The following is a 19,720-nucleotide window of genomic DNA, read 5'->3' as shown; positions in this document are numbered from 1 at the left end:
TTTGAGTATTTGAGTAACCAAGAGCGTAGCCATCTTACTTCCCAAATCCCCACTGACAATAACAGGATAGTAGCTGAAGGCTGCTTTGAGAATTAAAAAACGAACTTAGCTTCTTGGAATCTCTTTTTCTTCTAATTTGTAATTGTTTTCTCGCGAAAAACAGGTCATTTCTGAAACCCGTTGGTTTGACAGAGTCGCTTTACTTTGCTACAATTTGCTTATTGAACTACTTCACTTTATTATTTAAAATGAATGCAGGAAGTTCCTTTCTGAAATTACCAAACAGATTGATTAATTTCCGAGTCGCTAGCAGACAAGCATCTTTCGTTCCTTCAGCAAGAGATGGTACGTTCATGAAAGCTGGTAATTCAATTTAATAGGATCCACTAACAAGACATATTTAGGCATAACGGATCTGAGAAAGTTCTTTCAAAGAATTGGTCGTAACACTGAGCAGAAGATTGATGGAAAAATAAAAACCTGGGAAGAACTGTTCACCAAGAGCACCAGAGACATGAAAGAAGATGGTTTAGATGTACGTACGCGAAAGTATATTGCAAACCAACGTAATCGGTTTATCCAAGGCTACAATGTTGCATCTTACCCAACAATGAAAAAGAAAAAAGGAGGAGAGAGGCGTTCGTAATAACTTGAAGAACGAGTATTTTGCTAGGCAAGAGTCCTTTTTAGATATCATTACTTTTCCAAAGGTTCTTGTTTATTGAGCTAAGCTTGAAAGCCGACTTGCTAGCTGGTTGTGAAACCATCGCTGGAATGACGGCGACATTGTTAGCAACGCTGACTCACAAGTAGGAAAGCGTTTCTTTAACTCTACCTCTTCACCTTCCCCTTGTTGTTCTTCCCAAACCCATTCTCCGTTCTCCCAGGCTAAAGTTGCTTCAACTTGTTCGTTTGTAACCACCTTTAAATAGTCCTCTTTCTTGGACATCTCTTTCAGGCCGTTTCTAAATTCACAATAGGCATTTTCGAGTTCTATTTGATACTGTTGATTGCTCATACTTTTATGGTGGACACCAGACAACAAACAACACCGCTAAAGAGCTTTTTGAACTGAATCTATTCTTCTTTCTATTGTGATTGTATACCTTTTTACCAATTTACTCGTAAGCGTTCACTTGTTTATTAGAAATGCACCACTGCACAATTGAGCTTTACTAGGTAGAGAGAACGTTCTTACCTACCGATAGAATAAGAGACATTTGAGTATGTGCTTCGCAGGTCTAATAGACTCAGGACTACTAGAGATTGTATTTCCTAATGTTGATTGAAATATATAAATAAATATATATATAAATGTAAACAATAAAGAAATCCTCATTCATCCTAGATATAATCTGGTTTTAAAATTCTTTGGCGCGTATATACCATCTTAGGAGTTTCCAAGACAGTGTCTTCATTTCTATTAAATTCATTATCCTTGCCAGAACTTATATTGTCTATTTTTATTGCATCGTCCTCTGACACTTCAGCAAAAGTCGAATTCTGCTCTTCTTTGGTATCTTGTTGAGTACGCTTTATACGTTGGTCTCTTTTTTGCATGAAGCTTACTATACACGAACAAAAAAAGGTTAATCCTCCGACAACTATCAAGGCAATATAACCTTTTATAAACCTTGGGGTATCTGTATTGGGATACATAACCGGGGCCCACCATACGTGCCAAATATTTTGTACCATATTCATAATGAAAACGATAATACCTCTTTCTTGGTCATTATCACGACATATGTCATTAGCCCATGAAAACCAAACAGCTTGTCCAGCATACGTGCATCCTGAAAGAAAGTATGCGAAGAACTTTAGCCCGTAAGGAACGCTCCACGCTAACAGTATAGAAGAAGAAACCACGGTCACGGAAAAAAGAAATAAACCAAATGGCCAGCGGGTATGTCCGCTAAGTCTATCTGATAGAATGCTAGCTCCCATGGTAGAGACAACACCAACCGCAGTGATAACTGTAGGATAGTTGTTAATCTGGCTAACACTAAAGTCTCCCGAGACTTTCATCCATTGTCCCATTAGCACGTTGACTGCAATAGCCTGGGTTTCGCCACTGAACAGCCAAAGAATCGATAAACCATATATGCGCCAGGATCGGAATATGGTTAATAATGATTGCTTGGTAATAGGCTTTTTCTTCGGAAGAGCAGGAAGTCGTTTTACTGCAAGCTGTTTTTCATATTCTGTGAAATAGGGAGCTTTTGTTGTTTCGGGAACGTCTGGGAATAAAAAGTATCCATAAAATGCCAATGGTATTGTTAACAACCCATCAACTATGAATAGCCAACGCCATCCTGCCATACCGCACACTCCGTCCAATGATGAATGAACAGCCGTCTGTAGATACCCAGCAAACATACTTCCGATCAAACCGGATATAGAGAAGATGGCTGCCCTTTTGTAAATTTCACTACTTTTGTACCAAGCACCCAAGATGTAATGAGTACCTGCAAATGTGGAGGCCTCTGCAACTGCCATAAAAAAGCGTAATGCCATCATAGAGGAAACTGAATGGACAGTAAACGAAAGTATGGTCATGATTCCCCAGATCGAGTTCATCACCGCGAACCAATATCTCGCCGGCATTTTCTGCATAGCGTACGATCCAGGTATTTGACCGATAATGTAGCCGCAAGTAAAAACGACGTTAATGTCTTGCAGCTCATTTCCGTACATCTTCAAGTCTTCTTTCATACCACTCAAGTAAGCATTGTTGATGGAGGAACGATCAAGATAGTTGATAAAGTAGGAAACACAGCAATACGACAATATAAACCAGTCTATTTTAAAGACCAAAGTCCGTTCTCTCCTTAATCGTTCATTAGCAGGTTGACTCCTAAAGATGTTCCTAAAATTCATTGTAGATACTATAGCCAAAAAAACCCAAATGCCCCAAAATCCTTAAAAATGAAGTTTATTATCCTGACGATACCAAATTTCAATTTGCTTATGATGAAATTCTTCCTTCAAAAACTTTCAAAAGTTGAATATAGGTACTATGGTTGAATCTTCGGTCTTTAACGGTAAATAAGCCTTTATCTTTTTTTGTTTTCCTCTTTCCTTTTTCTCCTCTAAGTCGTTTGCATGGGGATATGGAGCACTCTAAAGAATGGAAAGGGTATTGGCTGTTGAAAAATGTGGTATGGAAGTATTTTGGTCCTCAATGTTTTTTCTTAAACAGTTTCTATTTACCAAAATATTGTGCTATTATATAACATCTTACTCAGAAGGATCTTTCTCTAAGGATGTTTTGAAGGTATGAAGGAAGAAGTTGTTCCATCTGCTCGATAACTTCAAGGATCCAAGCTATTTTGCTTTCATGAATATTATGAAATCGAATAGTTGAAAGGATTTCTTTTGTGGAATCTAACTGATCATGTTTGAGTGAATGGAACTTAGCGCTTTGGATGATTCCCTCATCTTTTTCTTTTTTTTATTTTTTCAATTGACGATATCGCCGAACGAGAAATTTTCCTCAATTAAGACTAAAATAAGGCCTTATAGTTTATGTGAAACAGTCGACACACATAAGCTGTTTCCAAAACTGCTTAATTCTCAGTGTTAATCATGGAGAGCATTGCAAGGTTGGTTAATGATATACGTTGCTAATATCATTAATGATGCTTATTATTACTGCGATAGTAACAGCGATTCATCTACATGGGCTACTTGTCTTCAATAATTGATATGTTGGTCATGTTGAATCGTGCAAATGCTGCTGTACACTTGAGCTAAAAGGATTATTTCTGTTTACTATGTAATAACCGCATTCAGGAAAGAACTCAATTAGTTAAGCATACTGATGATGAACTGCATTTTCGCAAATACCTCGTAATTACGCAGCATAGCAAATTGACTTGAGGATATCATACCAATGTTTCTCTACCTTCATTCTCAAATTGAGTAATCATGTTTTATGTTTGATTTCATTTTATTTAACGCGATTAGAATGAAATATTACTTTGATAATTTCACTTTTATTTGCAGGTATCAAAGACCGTTACCTAAGCTATTCCAGATCAACACGAAGATATTTGGTTTTCTCTTTACTAGCCTGGGATTCTGAGTAACACTCATATTGATCCACATTAATTTTAATCCCTTCATTTTGTTTCAAACGTAAACAATGCAATGTCTATTGCGAGAACAGCCTCGATCGCTGGCACTCGCAAATAGAGAATATGCTCTGGTCTTTCATTCTGTCCCTCAAAACAAGAATTCATTGTCCGTTTGTATAGCAGAATTTGTATCTCTTAGTGAAAAACCACTTGATGGTTTTCGGAGGATTTCTAATCGCCCCATTTACGGGACACTAGGTCTCATTGAACTTGAGAATTCAAACTTTTTGTGTGTTATTACAGGTGCTAGCGAGGTCGCTCGTATACGAGAAGGTGAACGAATTTTTCGTATAACAGAGGTTTGCTTTTATAGTGTGAACCGTCCCACTTGGGATCACATTCGTCAAGAAGGGAATTCGTTAGACACCGGAGATGGATACGATTCAGAAGCTCCAGGTTATGATGCATCCAGGTATACTTCAGAACCATTTGGAAGTTTGAGAAAGCTTTTAACAAACGGAACTTTTTATTTTTCCCTAGACTTTGATATAACTTCTCGTTTACAGTTGCGCACTTCACATGCTTATACGGATCTTCAGTCAGACACTATGCACGAACAATTTATGTGGAACGAGTTTATGCTTCGTCAGTTGTTTAAATTTCGTTCCCATTTAAATTCTCACGAAAAAGACGTGATGGATGCATGCTGTTTTTATACTTGCGTTATTCGTGGCTTTTCAGGTACGGAACCTTTCAAGCTGGGGATGCAAAATGTGCGACTTTCACTCATATCAAGATTGTCATCTTATCGTGCAGGTACAAGATTTCTTGCCCGTGGTGTTGATGATGATGGCAATGTTGCCAACTACGTTGAAACAGAAACCATTCTTGATACTCCAAATTATTCAGTGAGCTTTGTTCAAGTTCGAGGAAGCATTCCTATCTTTTGGGAACAAGAAGGTGTGCAGATGTTCGGGCAGAAAATTGACATCACCCGTTCTTTTGAAGCAACCAGAGCAGCTTTTGAAAAACATTTTAGTGATATAATTAAAGAATATGGTCCCGTCCATATCGTCAATTTGCTCGGCACTGGTTCAGGAGAACGTTCTTTATCTGACAGACTGCGACAGCATATCCAATATTCACCGGAAAAAGAGTTAATTCATCTTACTGAGTTTGATTACCACTCCTTAATTCGTTCATTTGAGGATGCAAATAAAATTCGCCCTATGCTTTACGGTGATGTTGAGTCTTTTAGCTTTTATTCTGAAAAGCGAAATGGAGAAGCAATGGTAACGCAGGATGGTACTTTTCGAACAAATTGTCTGGATTGCCTTGACAGAACCAATGTTATTCAGAATCTTATTTCTAGAATGATACTAGAAAATGTGATGATACACACTCGACAAAACGCTGGTTATGATTTTTGGCAAATACATTCTACTCTGTGGGCAAATAACGGTGATGCGTTATCTCATATTTACACCGGTACCGGTGCTTTGAAGTCTAGTTTTACTAGAAAAGGAAAACTAAGTTTGACAGGTGCCTTGAACGATTTGTCTAAAAGTGTGGGACGCATGTATATTAATAATTTTCAGGATAAAGGAAGACAAGAGACCATTGATTTATTACTTGGACGTTTGATAGACCAGCACCCAGTAATCTTATACGATCCTATTCATGAATATGTCAATCATGAATTAAAAAAGCGAGAAAATGAGTTCTCGGAACAGAAGAATATATCAATTTTTGTAGCAAGTTATAATTTAAATGGATGTCTCCCTACTTCCGACTTAGAAAAATGGCTTTTCCCTGATGACAATCCCATGGCTGATATTTATGTCGTTGGTTTTCAGGAAATCGTCCAACTAACTCCTCAGCAGGTAATAAACGCTGATCCTGCAAAGAGGCGTGAATGGGAAACTTGCGTAAAGCAATTACTAAACAGTAAAGCTAAATATGGCACAAACTACGTCCAATTGCGGTCAGGTCAGTTAGTTGGTACAGCTATGATAGTCTTTGTGAAAGAGTCTTGTCTACCGAGCATCAAAAATGTGGAGGGAACACTTAAGAAAACAGGACTGGGGGGCGTTTCCGGTAACAAGGGAGCTGTTGCTATTCGTTTTGATTTTGAAGATACTGGCATCTGTTTTATTACTTCGCACCTTGCTGCCGGCCATACAAATTACGATGAAAGAAATCATGACTACCAGACCATTGCTAATGGCTTAAGATTTAAGCGAGGTCGCTCAATATTTAATCATGACTACGTTGTATGGTTTGGAGATTTCAATTATCGTATTTCTTTGACATATGAAGACACATTATACTGCATCGAACAAGGAAAGCTACAGAATTTGTTTGAAAACGATCAACTGAATAATCAAATGCTGACAGGTGAAGTATTCCCTTTCTTCTCTGAGTTACCTATTACATTTCTTCCTACCTACAAATTTGATATAGGCACCGATATATATGATACCTCAGATAAACATCGGGTTCCAGCTTGGACAGACCGAATTCTGTATCGAGGGGAATTAAAACAAACTGCCTATAATTCTGCCCCTTTATATTTTTCTGACCATCGTCCTGTTTATGCATCGTATGATGCAAGCATTGTCAAAATCGACAAAGCAAAAAAGAAAAAGCTTTTTGAAGAAATTTATATGCAAAGGAAGGTTGAGGTACGGGATGCCAATAGTACTTCGTATACCTTAATTGATATTTCCGGTTCTGTTGCCGAAAAGCCCAATTTAATTCCTTACGTGCCTGCCAACGGTATGGATAAGCTCAAGAAGCCAAGTCTCGACAACAGAAAATGGTGGTTTGAAGACGGCTTACCTGCTCGATCGATTGCAGCCCGACCCGGAAATGACTATCAACTTAACCCAGACCGACCGGTTAATCCTTTTACACCAAGTAAAGAACCTGATTGGATTAAGCCTGAAAAATGTTTGACTTTAGAAAATAGACAAGAACAAGATCCAGCAGTAAATTCTCAGTCGAATCCTTTGCATTCCTTGGATGCAAGTCATCCGGCTTTAATTCCTCAGCAATCGCCATCCAAACCGACAAAACCCTCAAAACCAGAGCGTTTAGCAGCTCCTCGAATGAAACCAGCCCTACCTCCAAGGTCAAATCCTTCTTCTTCGAATTCTACGTCTTTACGTTCTTCACCTAGCAATATTCCACCCACTCCACCTCCTAGGAAATCGACGAATACCACGCCTCAACCGGACCTGTTAGGCTCTTCGCCTGAAGATAGCAAACTAACGTGGAAGCCACTTGTGTAAAAATGCTTAAAAACTTCTGTTAGATAATGAACCTACCTACCGTTGTATTTATTTATTAATTCTTTCTTCCTCTCATCCACCACTGAAATATGAACATATCTGTTCAAATGTTATCATAATTGAAAAATGCGCTACTGTAGATCCAATTTACGACTAAATTTCAATTACGTACTGACAATCCTTTAAGTCGGTTTATAGTTTGAAATTACATTCTAGAGGTAGGATATAATTCATGCATGAAAGGTTCTTCATTGAAACGGACGATACGCTCAAAACTATCTATACGTAATAGTAAATAGGAGAGACTTTCTGAAATTCGTTTAAAGAGTTGCTTCTGTGCCAAAGGAAAGATTAATGGATGGATAAATTATCAAGAAACGAATTACTCAGAGGCGAAGTTTTTCAAAACTCTAGCAACGATGTGGAGAGCAAAGACGGAAGCAATAAACCCAACACTAAGAACCATGACAACTACTGGATCACTGTAAATGTGTGAGTTAAGAATGTTGCTTTTTCAACAAATACTATTTCAGAGGAACTAGCCATAAACAAGAGACTTCGTTCCCTAGAAAATGAAGGTAGAAAATAAAAGAAACTTACACTTTAAAGCCAGTAGCTTCGTCGGAATACAATTTTAACAAGGTAGGAGTCGAGCCATCTGCACCAGCAGCGCGAGGGCCAGCAGGACCAGTGGTGGAATCTTTTGCGGTTTTTTCAGCAGCAGCACGGCGTCTGAGAAAAGTCAATGTTAGATTTGTTCAGGAACAGAAGAACTTCATTTGTTCAAACATACCTAATTTGAGATTTGGGACCACCAGGGGCTGAAGAGCCGGCGTTCTTTACAGTACCAGAAGCCTAAGAGTTAGAAATAAGAAAAGAAATCATATCGACATAACATACTTTTGAGGAAGACATGGAAATAGTGGTATGCTATGGATTCAACTTTGATGATCTTACAGAAGGATCAAGATGAAAGGATAGTGCACTAGTGCGTGTTCAGTTTCAGTATGAAAAGAATGGTTTATATCGGTATTTTATTTTTGCGATATGTATGGATGGTTAACGAAACTTAACACTAAGAAATGAGTAGGATTGAATGAAGATTTATTGTCTTAGATTCTTATTGCTGAAGAATTCAAAAGTTTCAAGACAATAGTAATTAAGGAATTTTTGTTTGTTGATGTCAGAGACTTGAGATTCTTGGACTACCCTGAATCTGCATTTTCTACTGCTCTATTGTAATAAATTTAAAATGAGTTTACAGCTACAGGCGACAAGCTTTCAAATAAAAAATAGAGCAAATTTTGCATTGTTCTTGAAGGAAAGCCAAAAGCATATATTCAAAAGGCTACCAGTTAAAAACATTTATCAGGCATAGAAACAATACTCATCAGGATTGGCGAATGGTTATAACACTCGTTGCTAAATCCAGCAAAGCAAGCTTACTCAACAGCAATGCACTCAATCTCGATTTTAACACCTTGGGCTTCAAGAGGAAGAGTCTTGACAGCTACGCAAGAACGAGCGGGTTTAGGGTCAGGAAGTGTTTCAGAGTAAGCCTTGTTGACGGTAGCAAAATCATTCATATCAGACAAAAAAATGTTGATCTTGACAATCTTATCTAAGCCAGAACCAGCTTCTTGTAAGACGTCTTGCAAGTTCAAAAGGCATTGACGGGTTTGAGTACCAACACAGCCTTCGACAACCTTGCCATCCTTGACAGGGATTTGACCAGAGCAATAGATGGTTCCGTTGGCCTTGATGGCTTGGTTGTAAGGACCAGCACTAGAAAGCTTAGGGCTGTTGATGATGGTTTTGGTGCTCATGTTGGATACAAACTTAGGGCGGTAACTGATACGGCTGGGGATGTTGAGAGATCTGGTTAGAAGAGGACGACCGAGAGTAAGAGATTGTCTAGCCAAATTTCTAAGCATATTGCTAAGACCAAAACTTGGTTCTTGGTCAGTTTTCCATATATATTACCAAATTGAGATACAGAATCCTAACGTACATATGCTATTTGAGCTATACGTATATTGACATGTTGGTGATTCACTGTGATACTGGTGTCAAAAGGTGTTTAATGCGTCTTGTAATACGATTGAAATACATTTATATAAAGTTTCTGAACATTTCATTGAAAAATGCAAGATACTAGAAACAAGAACAAATCTTTAAACTTTGTTTACTAAGGCCGTTCACTCCACATCGTTATTCTAAACTGAAGACTCTTTCGGTTTTCTCTCTTTCAAGGGAGAATCAACATTGTTCTGTAAATATAGGATATGGCACTTTTATTTAAATATAATTATGCAGATCTCAAGTTTTCTTGTTTCGATTACTGTTTCATGGTTGCACTGGTTTTTCGTTTATAAATAAGCTAGACTTACGCGATGCGAAGAATATGGGTCCAAGAAAACAGTCACGGGGAATCAAAACAAACCAACGCGTCTGCGATGCTGACCGTAGGACACGACGAAACATGTCAGAGTTTCAAAAAGTAGTTGTCATTGATGCCAAGGGGTAAGTATATTAGTCATTTCATTGTTTTCTATAAGTTAAAAATACTAATTTTTTTAATAGCCATCTTATGGGCCGTTTAGCCTCTGTTGTTGCTAAGCAACTTTTGTCGGGTCAAAAAGTCGTCGTTGTCCGTTGTGAAGAGTTAAACATCTCTGGCAGCTTCTTCCGTAACAAGCTCAAGTACCTCGCCTATTTGCGCAAAACTTGCCGTTACAACCCTACTCGTGGTGCTTTCCACTTCCGTGCTCCTTCTCGCATCTTCCAAAAGGCTGTTCGTGGTATGCTTCCCCACAAGAGCCCCCGTGGTCAAGCTGCTTTGGAACACTTGCAAGCTGTTGAAGGTGTTCCCCCTCCTTTCGACAAGCAAAAGCGTGTTGTTGTCCCTGCTGCCCTCCGTGTCTTGCGCCTTAAGCCTGGCCGTAAGTACTGCACTGTTGGCCGTCTCTCCTCTGAAGTCGGTTGGAAGTACGCCGATGTTGTTTCCAAGTTGGAAGAACGTAGAAAGGTCAAGAGCGCTGCTTTCTACCAAGCCAAGCACTCTAAGCAAAAGAAGGTTGCTGCTGCTAAGTCTGCTTCTTCTATTAACCAAAAGCTCGCTGCTTATGGATACTAATTTCCGTGTTCACTTTTTAAAAATAATAAAGATAGATGTCATTGGACTCACAGGGTAACTTTGAATCTCTTTCGGTAAATAGCTTTTTCACATATGTTCATTCAGTAATTTTATAATTTAGTAGCTCCATCTGCTTAGCTTACGAAAAGAAAAGGAAACGACAAACATATTATTATTATTATTCTATTTTTCCGTAATTGAGACCATGTCAATGCTCACCATTAATTCATTAATCTTTGGAAATCATAGGTATATCCTGGTTTTCCATTTCTGCTAAGAACTGAATATTTGATACGTATTCGGTCTGTGGAGTTGGCCCATGCTCACTAACGGGGGTCTGACTCCACAGTCCTCCAGAGTATACGTCGCCTTCGCTTTTGGACGCATATTTTTCAATCATATATCCCGACGACGGTAGATCATAATCCAACTGTAAATCGTCTGTCGAATCTGCAGCTGAAGTGGCATGCTCTCGTAAAACTGGACTTGGCTCCAAATATTGTGGGAAAGAACCCTGTGCAAACCGATTTGGTGGTTTATGATAAACAGATGAAAGGGTACCTACGTTTAGCAAAAGCTGTTCACTCGTTTCTGGGTCATATGCATCGGCTTCCACGTCCACAGGAGGTGCATTCGTCAAAATTACCTTCTTTGCAAGATCTGGATTTGTTGATAGCATCCGAGAATATATGATGCCCCGATCGCGCAAATCTGGATCTTGTATTTCCTCAGTACACAGTTGCAAAACTTTGGTGACCATTTCTGAACCAGCAGCTGGCATCTTCAAAAACAGTTTTGTGGCTGCCGTCAATATAGTCAACTGCAATTCTAAAGGTTCGTATAAGAATCCGTCCACATATTCCCCCAACAACATGCGTGAGTCTTCAATTGACTCCGCATAATGACCAAGTAACCAAATAAATGCTGCCTTTGCTTCGGGCTCATCGAAAAACTCCATATTCTTTAATAAAATGGATATTAAATATTTGTAACGAGTAGGATATTTTCTTAAAATATCCCTGATGACAATTGCAGCTTCTTGTATCACATAGCTTATCTTCGTATTGATCAATTCGACAAGACAGTTAACACATTCATCGGCACGGCTTTCGATTTTTACAGCCAAGTGACCTATATACCGAACAGATTTCCTTGACAGTTCAACATCGATCTCTGAAGCATATTCCATGAACTCTGGTAGGATTTGATCAAGATTCTCCTCGTTTGCTAGTTTCGACAATATACTAAACTTTTCGAGTTTAACAATTGCAGGATCATCAAAATGACAAAAGAAAAAGTGTAAACTCGATTGAAAGATCTCCGGATATGCGTTCAGTATTATTTCCACATTGCGTAAAACAACATATTGAGTTGCTGAAGATTTTCTGGCTAATAAAGTCACTAAAGGTGGTACAACCTTTCTCAAATGATCTTGGATTATACTTTCGTCATTCATATAATTTATATAGTAAAGTGTAGCTTTTATAGTTCCCATGCACACCGCTGTGTTGCCATGCTGAAGCCAAGGTGAAATCCGTTCAGCAAAGCTTTCGGCTTCTCCGGGTTTCTGTGGAACATAATATATAAGAGAATCGAGAATGATTGTTTGTAGCCATCTAGTTATGTATGTTAATATGGTATAGAATAACAAGCGAAACTTACTCTGAGCAATCATTCAAGCACTCAATTATCCTCGTTGTTACTTCTTTAGTGAGAGTAAGTTTAAATACATCTGATGATTGAACAATAGAAATAAGGACGGCTAAAGCATTTGTAACAACCTATCTGTGTCAGTAAGAAAGAAGACGGCTCGACTTACAAGAGATGATTCATCATTCAGCATTTCTTTAATGCTTCTTATTAATCCGGAAGATTCAACAATCTTCTTATCATAAGAGTAGAGCCTAGCAACTCCCATAATTGCTGTTTTTCGCACATATGGATCAACATCATCCAGTAGGCGAGTTACCGGATCAAGTGAAGCAATCCAAAAATTTTTAATATGAATCGAAGTCAATGTTTTTAAAGAAAAATCACGTAAGACTGGGTTTGAAGATTGTACGCCCTATGAATCGTTAGTTCCTTATTTCTGCATAGCAACCAAGCTATTTACTTTAAGCACGACTGGAATGGCTTTTGTCGCTTCGGAAGGATTAATACTATTTACTGTAAGTAATTAAGAAATTGATGAAGTGCGAACCTTGCGAAACTTTTCAGAAAAAGGTAGCATAGTTTCTTCAAGTCGACATTGCTAGTCTCCATGCAGCTTACTACAGCAGGAAAAAGAGGAATCATATTATAACCCATTGACATGTTCGCTATTATTTTTTTCATCGCATTAATTTTCTTGGCGGGCTTGTCTTTGGAATCAGCTCGAAGAATGGCCCTTAATTCAGAAACGTCTGACTTTTCATTCATTAATATGAAAAATTTTAAATAAATAATTTCCTTACAGTATCAGAGTGGGAAGAATTCCCCGAAGAAAGCCCAACGCTAACCATGATCACTGTATAGGCACTCAGTAGAAGATCATAGCAATTGTAGGACGGAATGCAGCTTCATCTTCTTCATTTCTAAACAATATATAAAAAAGACTATCTAAAAGTAATACTCAACTAAAATTGCATACATCTTCCTTTGATAGCTTCAACCAGTTGATCCGTAAGTTACACTTTTATCAGGTTGTTAAATAAATTACTCTAACAGAATGTGAAATATGTTTGCGAGATATGTGTATAAGATTTATACTACTTACTGTTCCCAGTTAAATATGAATAGAAAGAAAATCTAGCGAATGTTGAAACTACATAATAAAAGTAATAACAAAATTGAGTATTTAAATGTTCCATGCGACAAAAGAATTTTATACCATGAAGATAGGAAAAAGAATTGACAGCACGTTGGAATTACGCCCATCTTGAAGTCAAATTTCCAAGATCAGGAAAACGTGGAGAAAACCTGTAGTAAGCCGGCAATAAAAGTGCAATTAAGAAACCGAATAATGATAAAAAAGCGCTCCAATTAGGCGTGTGGATGGCGTGGCTTCTTTTACAAAATGTACACAGCTCTCAAAACAGTTCCGTTTGAAGCTTTTTATTTTTCTTGTTTAGGCACGGAATAATCCGACCATTTTTGTCAGCACTTAAAGATTTAACATAGAAGGACATATCGTTTGGACGTGGATCTCTTGTACTACCGGTAGAAGTGATGATACCGGCTACTCCAAACATAAGTTCCCTTGAGGAAGCAGTTGATCTTCCGTAAGAAAACGGCAACGGTAAGTTTTTGGTAGATATGAATGTGTTCATTTTAGAACGAGTGGCCTCTTGTTTGGAAGACGAATCTAACAACTGGATATTAGCGTAAAGCGCTCCACGCTGCAGGTTGGGTTTATGAGCAAGATAGGCATTACTGTATGGAAAGCTTTGAGGGAGGAAGAACTGGGCAAACTTGTCATAATCTTCAACTTTTCTTTTCGTTACCGGAAGGTTCAAATCTTGTAAACGTTTCAGTGTCCGAACAAAACGGTCACTGGCGGAAAAAGAACACTGATGTTCTGGGGTATCAAAACGATCAACAGAGATATGTCTGGTACTGAAAACGGGAAATTTCCGTTTTACACCCCAATCGCCTCGAGTCCGTTGTGATTTTTTCGCAGTCAACGCTTGCAAAGATGGGAAACACGCATTTTCGGGTTTTATAGTTAAGTCTTCTGGTATTATACGGGCCAGAGTTACGGCCCGTGAGTTTCGAAATAGGTTAATAAACTTCATTTTGACGACTATTTTCAGTATGAAGCATTAAGGGGGGACAAGGAAAGGTAAAATAAAAATCCTTATTTGTTTCTTATAGAAAGAAAAAAAAGAATGGGTAAATAAAATAAAATAGTTGGCTCAAATAAATATAATTTTATCTGGGGGTTAAGCAATGCAAGAACTAGAAATATGTGATCGACTACTCAAGTCGCGTTTCGAACCAGCGCTACATCTAAAACTAGTTCACAAATCAATCAACCAGAAACTAGAAATCTTCAAGTGATTCTATACTGAAACACTCACCTTTTAACCACAATTTCCTGAACGATGGTAAAGGAAGAGATGAGTGTATACTGTTCAATGCAGAGGACAATTGTTACTTGCTTCCAATACATATAAACAATGCCGTACGCAGCTTCTACTTTAAACAACATTCTTATAAGTGAAATACTCGTACAATACTTTATACTAGCTAGATTTATTTACGATAGATAATTAATTGAATGAACCGAGTGCGAGTGCGCGAATGAACGACTTTATGGAACGGCCCATTTTTGTTAAACTGAATATGCCAAATCGGGATCGCAAATGGGTAGTTTTGTAGGTTTCATGTTGAAAATGACTATAGCTTTATAGGATCTCATGTCATCCGGCAAAGCTGTTTTATAAGGACCACCCATGATCATCATTGAAAGACACCTTAACTATAAGAAAGACTGACCTGACCGTATGGTAGATTGAAACACCTACGGGAAGAGGTACTCAGTATGGAGTGAGGAAGAATGAAGAATCTGAGGTCATCACCTTCTCTTCCCTATTTCAATTTGCTAGTATTTTCTATTTAAATTCCTTTCTCTTGTTATCTAACTAAATGAGTTTTTGTCAATCTCATCTCTAACTTGACGGCGAATTGCCATAAACTACCGATATCCATAGACTAATTTCAACAAGTACACTTACTTTTTTGGTGGGTCGGCCTTTTAAGGGCAGAATGATTATTTCAACTCTTTGTTGGAGTAGGCTTGCTTTAAAGAATTCAAGTCAAATTAAAATAAAAGTAAATGAACGGTTATTTAGTCATTCGTCACTTTTGACAGCAGCAAACATTTTAAATGGAAAACAATTATCTAGGTAAGTGTTTCAACTTGATAAAAAGATAAATTTGGATTCAATTGATAGTTCTCCTCTAATGGATTGAACTTTTACTTGAAGTAGAGTCTATGACTGGATGAATTCTCATCTCTGAATGATCAGCATTTATGTTATGCTCCGTTCCTTTTTTAGAAATTCTTTCTCTATTATTGACTTGGCTAATTGTTGTGCATAGCAAGCTGCAGAAGTCGGTTGCTGAAGAGGTTGAACGGTTAAAACGAACGGATGGAAACTATCGTCCTTCTCTCGCGATCGTTCAAGTTGGGAAAAGAGAAGATTCTAACGTTTACGTGCGCATGAAAGAGAGAGCTGCTAAAAGAATTGGAATCACATACAAGCATTGTGCGTTTCCTGAAACTATTAGTCAATCAACCCTATTGCATGAAGTACGGAAGTTGAATAATGACCAAAGTGTCCATGGAATTCTTGTTCAATTACCGCTTCCTCATCACCTCAATGAGAGGACCATTACTGAATCTATTCTTGCCGAAAAAGATGTCGACGGGTTTGGCGCTGTTAATATTGGTATGCTTGCAAAAAATTCGGCAACACCTATCCATGTTCCTTGTACACCCATGGGGGTTATGGAATTACTACATGAGTATAACATTCCAATTGCCGGTAAACATGCAGTCATTCTTGGGAGAAGTGATATTGTCGGGAATCCTGTAAGCTACTTGCTTCGTCAAGAAAACGCTACAGTTACCGTTTGTCATTCCCATACGGAAAATATACAAGAGCAGATTGCAAGAGCAGACATCTTAGTTGCTGCTTTAGGCAAGCCAGAGTTCGTTCGCGGAGAATGGCTTAAGCCTGGTGCAGTGGTTGTTGATGTTGGAATAAATGCTATACATCGCAATGGTAAACGCGAACTAGTTGGCGATGTTCATTATCCTTCAGTATCTCAAGTGGCTAGTCATATTACTCCTGTTCCAGGTGGTGTTGGTCCTATGACCGTTGCGATGTTAATGCGAAACACCGTCAAGGCAGCTGAGATTTCAAGAAACAAAAGTAATTTGCGTAAAGTTAGCATCAACGAAGTCACTCTGAAAGATCCTGTTCCTTCTGATATAGAAATAGCAAAATCTCAAGAGCTAAAGAAAATCACCACGGTGGCTAAAGAAATGGGAATACACGAGACAGAAATTGAGACATATGGTCATTATAAGGCAAAAGTCGACATGACGTTGTATGAGCGACTGAAGCATCGTAAAGATGGCCACTATATCGTTGTCAGTGGAATCACTCCCACGCCATTTGGCGAGGGAAAGAGTACAGTAGTTGCAGGATTGGTTCAAGCTTTTGGTCATTTAGGTAAACTTGGTATTGCTTGTGTTCGTCAACCCTCTCAAGGTCCCACCTTTGGCGTTAAAGGTGGAGCTGCCGGTGGTGGTTATGCACAGTTTGTTCCTATGGATGACTTTAATCTGCATATGACCGGTGATATTCATGCTGTCACAGCTGCGAATAACCTTTTGGTTGCTGCTCTTGAAACCAGAATGTTTCATGAAAGTACCCAAACTGATTCAACTTTAATTAGAAGATTGATTCCTGTAAAGGATGGTCGTCGCGTTGTTCCTAAAGGCTTGCTTACAAGGTGGAAAAAGATCTGTAGTAATTTAAAGCAAGATCCAAATCAACTCGAAAATGTTAGTCAGGAAGTTTTGGAGAAGTTTGTTCGTCTAAATATTGATCCCGAAACTATTACTTCCAATCGTGTTTTGGATGTAAACGATCGCTTTTTAAGGTCAATTGAACTTGGTCTGGCCTCTACTGAAAAGGGACGGAGTCGGAAGACTTCCTTTGACATATCCGTAGCGAGTGAATGTATGTCAATTTTAGCTCTTTCGAATGACTTGAAAGATATGAGAACCCGCTTAGCAAATATGGTAATCGCCAATGATACAAATGGCGATCCAGTAACTGCGGGGGATCTAGGTGTGGCAGGAGCTATGGCTGTCTTATTAAAAGATGCTATCAAGCCTAATCTTATGCAAACGTTGGAAGGCACACCTGCTTTAGTACACGCAGGACCTTTTGCAAACATCAGTATCGGTGCTTCCTCTACTATTGCCGACAAAGTTGGCCTTAAGCTGGTTGGTACAGAATCCTTTGAAAGCGCTGACAGCGCTGGTTATGTTGTCACCGAGGCTGGTTTTGCTTCTGACATGGGTATGGAAAAGTTCTTTAACATCAAATGCAGAAGCTCAGGATTGAAGCCAAGTGCAGTAATTTTAGTAACTACAGTTAAAGCTCTCAAGCTTCATGGTGGTGGCCCCGAACTTAAGCCTGGTGCACCTTTGCCTGATGAATATCTCGTAGAGAATCTGGATCTTGTTCGCAAAGGTTGCGCTAATATGGTTCACCATATACAAAATTCTCAGAAATTTAACGTCCCTGTGGTGGTAGCAATCAATAGCTTCAAAACAGATACTATCAAAGAATATGAAACAATTCGTCAAGAAGCTCTCAATGCTGGAGCCATTGATGCTGTCCCTTCCTACCAATATAGCAAGGGCGGTCAGGGAGCCCTTAATTTGGCTGAATCCGTAATGAAAGCTTGCTCTTTCCCAAAGAAAGATTTTAGGTTTCTTTATGATGTAAAGTCCTCGATTGAAGAGAAGATTACAGTAATTGCGAAGGAGATGTACGGTGCCAAAGGAGTGGAGTTTAGTCCGTTGGCGGAAAGACGTATGATGGATTTGAAGCGCCAAGGCTACGAGCATTTACCCATTTGTATGGCTAAAACTCAATACTCACTTTCTCATGATCCCAAGTTGTTAAACGTTCCTAACGACTTCGTTGTACCCATTCGCGATATGCGTTTAAATGCTGGGGCTGGGTTCATCTATCCACTAACAGCCAAAATTCAAACCATTCCTGGTTTACCTACAGCTCCTGCTTACCTTAATATAGACTTGACTGAAGATGGAGAAATCGTGGGCCTTTCTTAGTAAGGACCTTAATTGTAAAATAGTGCAGTTGGAGTTATTTCGGGCGGAATTAAAAGCTAGGATTTTTTGGGTAAAAGATTATTAATTTCATTTATTATTAAATTATGATAGTGATTAAGAATAGTTGGGGTAGTGAATGCTGATAGCTCCTCATGTAATAGGAAGTTGTTGATTATGTTTGAAAGGTAGATTTAATGTGAAAAAGAGGGAAGTTTTTTATATATGAGTTCAATGCAGTCGTTAAAACGTTTTAAGTATTTCAGTTCGTTTTCTTTTTCACCTTCAATGTCCATAGAAGTACACAAATAGAAAAAAGAAGTAATTGTAAATCGAGAAGGCCACATTACATCTAGGATCATCCATAGGGAGGCACATATGATTTCACTTGGCCTGAACGCCGTAAATCGACAATCTACGATAAGTTAAATGATGCTGTATCCCACATTTATAGCATACCCTTCATTATCTCAACTAACATATACTGCCACTCACACATCATCTGTTCGGAATCCTCTTCTGAAAGCGTTTTGAAATACCAATGCTGGAATATCAGAGGAGTAAGGTAGGATTCGACGGAGGGAAGCGACAAGACATATATATCATAGGACAGTAGAGACAGTACAATCTTTTCATATTTCTATTGACAGATTAATTAAATTGGACCAAATTGATAACCTACCTCCAGTTCACGTATTGATAAACTTGGTGCAAGCTGTTTACAAAAACTTTTTTTTGCTTTTAGTTTAAGATTAGCTTATGAAGAGCAGTGGAACGATTATTTCAGTCGACATACCAACCGTATAGTCGCTTGTGAGTTTACAGGCGACAAATAAACTACCAATCGCATAAATCTTAAAAGCCTTTGACGGGATAGAGGGTTTTCTAGAATAGCAACGATCTAAAAGTGAGATTGCAATGCAAAGAGTATCCATTGAAACAAAGTCAATAGCTTCCTAGAACAGTAAGTCGATAGCTCAAGCACAAAGGAGTACCTCGTATAAAACTGTAAACAGCTGCCAACGTTTTTGAGAATATGATAAATTCTTCCATATGGATTCGGGTGTTATCTTTTTAACACCGTTCATTTCCTGTTCGATGATTCGATTCAAGGTAGTATCTAGTCGAAGAGATTTAAAATAGGCGGTCAATGAGTCAGAAAGTTCCGCATCACTTGGTAATATTTTACTTAATTTGTCTTTGAAATGAACATGACCACAAGGTGATCCCAAATTCTTTTGTTGATCGTTAAATAGAAGGCATGTTTCATATTTAGACGCCAGCATTTTAGGTTTTAGTTTATAATTAAGTATTAATGTGTAAATGATTGTTTAAGTTAAATGTTTTAAATAAA

The 19,720-nt window shown here is 38.4% G+C and overlaps 11 protein-coding genes across 11 annotated transcripts; 4 read left to right on the top strand and 7 right to left on the bottom strand.

The window, feature by feature from the left end:
* Positions 1-248: 248 nt before the first annotated feature.
* SOCG_01817 (uncharacterized protein) lies at positions 249-646 on the top strand (the record flags this gene model as incomplete). The annotated part of the gene is made up of 2 exons (XM_013164770.1): positions 249-345; positions 405-646. 2 exons carry the CDS (start codon positions 249-251, stop codon positions 644-646), a joined length of 339 nt encoding a protein of 112 aa, XP_013020224.1.
* A 72-nt stretch (positions 647-718) lies between these two features.
* On the bottom strand, positions 719-1,018 carry SOCG_01816 (uncharacterized protein; the record flags this gene model as incomplete). The annotated part of the gene is made up of 1 exon (XM_013164769.1): positions 719-1,018. The coding sequence occupies one exon, from the start codon at positions 1,016-1,018 to the stop codon at positions 719-721; it is 300 nt and encodes a 99-aa protein (XP_013020223.1).
* An 87-nt stretch (positions 1,019-1,105) lies between these two features.
* On the bottom strand, positions 1,106-3,946 carry SOCG_01815 (pantothenate transporter). Its single transcript, XM_013164768.1, has one exon. The coding sequence runs from the start codon at positions 2,878-2,880 to the stop codon at positions 1,345-1,347; it is 1,536 nt and encodes a 511-aa protein (XP_013020222.1). The 5' UTR covers positions 2,881-3,946; the 3' UTR covers positions 1,106-1,344.
* A 201-nt stretch (positions 3,947-4,147) lies between these two features.
* Positions 4,148-7,372, top strand: SOCG_01814 (inositol-polyphosphate 5-phosphatase; the record flags this gene model as incomplete). The annotated part of the gene is made up of 1 exon (XM_013164767.1): positions 4,148-7,372. One exon carries the CDS (start codon positions 4,148-4,150, stop codon positions 7,370-7,372), a length of 3,225 nt encoding a protein of 1,074 aa, XP_013020221.1.
* A 180-nt stretch (positions 7,373-7,552) lies between these two features.
* On the bottom strand, positions 7,553-8,365 carry SOCG_01813 (translocon beta subunit Sbh1). Its single transcript, XM_013164766.1, has 4 exons — positions 8,273-8,365; positions 8,166-8,227; positions 7,973-8,104; positions 7,553-7,854 (listed from the first exon to the last, which is right to left on the bottom strand). Exons 1-4 carry the CDS (start codon positions 8,285-8,287, stop codon positions 7,755-7,757), a joined length of 309 nt encoding a protein of 102 aa, XP_013020220.1. The 5' UTR covers positions 8,288-8,365; the 3' UTR covers positions 7,553-7,754.
* Positions 8,366-8,603: 238 nt separating this feature from the next.
* Positions 8,604-9,344, bottom strand: SOCG_01812 (YjgF family protein Mmf1). Its single transcript, XM_013164765.1, has one exon. The coding sequence runs from the start codon at positions 9,304-9,306 to the stop codon at positions 8,815-8,817; it is 492 nt and encodes a 163-aa protein (XP_013020219.1). The 5' UTR covers positions 9,307-9,344; the 3' UTR covers positions 8,604-8,814.
* A 463-nt stretch (positions 9,345-9,807) lies between these two features.
* SOCG_01811 (60S ribosomal protein L13/L16) lies at positions 9,808-10,630 on the top strand. The gene is made up of 2 exons (XM_013164764.1): positions 9,808-9,895; positions 9,956-10,630. Exons 1-2 carry the CDS (start codon positions 9,855-9,857, stop codon positions 10,506-10,508), a joined length of 594 nt encoding a protein of 197 aa, XP_013020218.1. The 5' UTR covers positions 9,808-9,854; the 3' UTR covers positions 10,509-10,630.
* A 3-nt stretch (positions 10,631-10,633) lies between these two features.
* Positions 10,634-13,254, bottom strand: SOCG_01810 (AP-2 adaptor complex subunit Apl1). The gene is made up of 6 exons (XM_013164763.1): positions 12,962-13,254; positions 12,709-12,914; positions 12,622-12,667; positions 12,328-12,573; positions 12,171-12,289; positions 10,634-12,124 (listed from the first exon to the last, which is right to left on the bottom strand). Exons 1-6 carry the CDS (start codon positions 13,007-13,009, stop codon positions 10,738-10,740), a joined length of 2,052 nt encoding a protein of 683 aa, XP_013020217.1. The 5' UTR covers positions 13,010-13,254; the 3' UTR covers positions 10,634-10,737.
* Positions 13,218-14,624, bottom strand: SOCG_01809 (ribosomal protein subunit L51-b). Its single transcript, XM_013164762.1, has one exon. It carries the CDS (start codon positions 14,279-14,281, stop codon positions 13,577-13,579), a length of 705 nt encoding a protein of 234 aa, XP_013020216.1. The 5' UTR covers positions 14,282-14,624; the 3' UTR covers positions 13,218-13,576.
* Positions 14,625-15,375: 751 nt separating this feature from the next.
* SOCG_01808 (C-1-tetrahydrofolate synthase) lies at positions 15,376-18,580 on the top strand (the record flags this gene model as incomplete). The annotated part of the gene is made up of 3 exons (XM_013164761.1): positions 15,376-15,394; positions 15,548-16,687; positions 16,790-18,580. The coding sequence occupies 3 exons, from the start codon at positions 15,376-15,378 to the stop codon at positions 18,367-18,369; spliced, it is 2,739 nt and encodes a 912-aa protein (XP_013020215.1). The 3' UTR covers positions 18,370-18,580.
* A 234-nt stretch (positions 18,581-18,814) lies between these two features.
* SOCG_01807 (meiosis specific cyclin Crs1) lies at positions 18,815-19,652 on the bottom strand (the record flags this gene model as incomplete). Its single annotated transcript, XM_013164760.1, has 4 exons — positions 18,815-19,006; positions 19,049-19,104; positions 19,163-19,322; positions 19,362-19,652. 4 exons carry the CDS (start codon positions 19,650-19,652, stop codon positions 18,815-18,817), a joined length of 699 nt encoding a protein of 232 aa, XP_013020214.1.
* Positions 19,653-19,720: the final 68 nt, after the last annotated feature.

This window comes from Schizosaccharomyces octosporus, assembly GCF_000150505.1.
Source record: "Schizosaccharomyces octosporus yFS286 unplaced genomic scaffold supercont6.3, whole genome shotgun sequence".
Taxonomy (NCBI): Eukaryota; Fungi; Ascomycota; class Schizosaccharomycetes; order Schizosaccharomycetales; family Schizosaccharomycetaceae; genus Schizosaccharomyces; species Schizosaccharomyces octosporus.
Note: the sequence above shows the minus strand (reverse complement) of the source record. Positions and strands in the feature narration are given on the sequence as shown.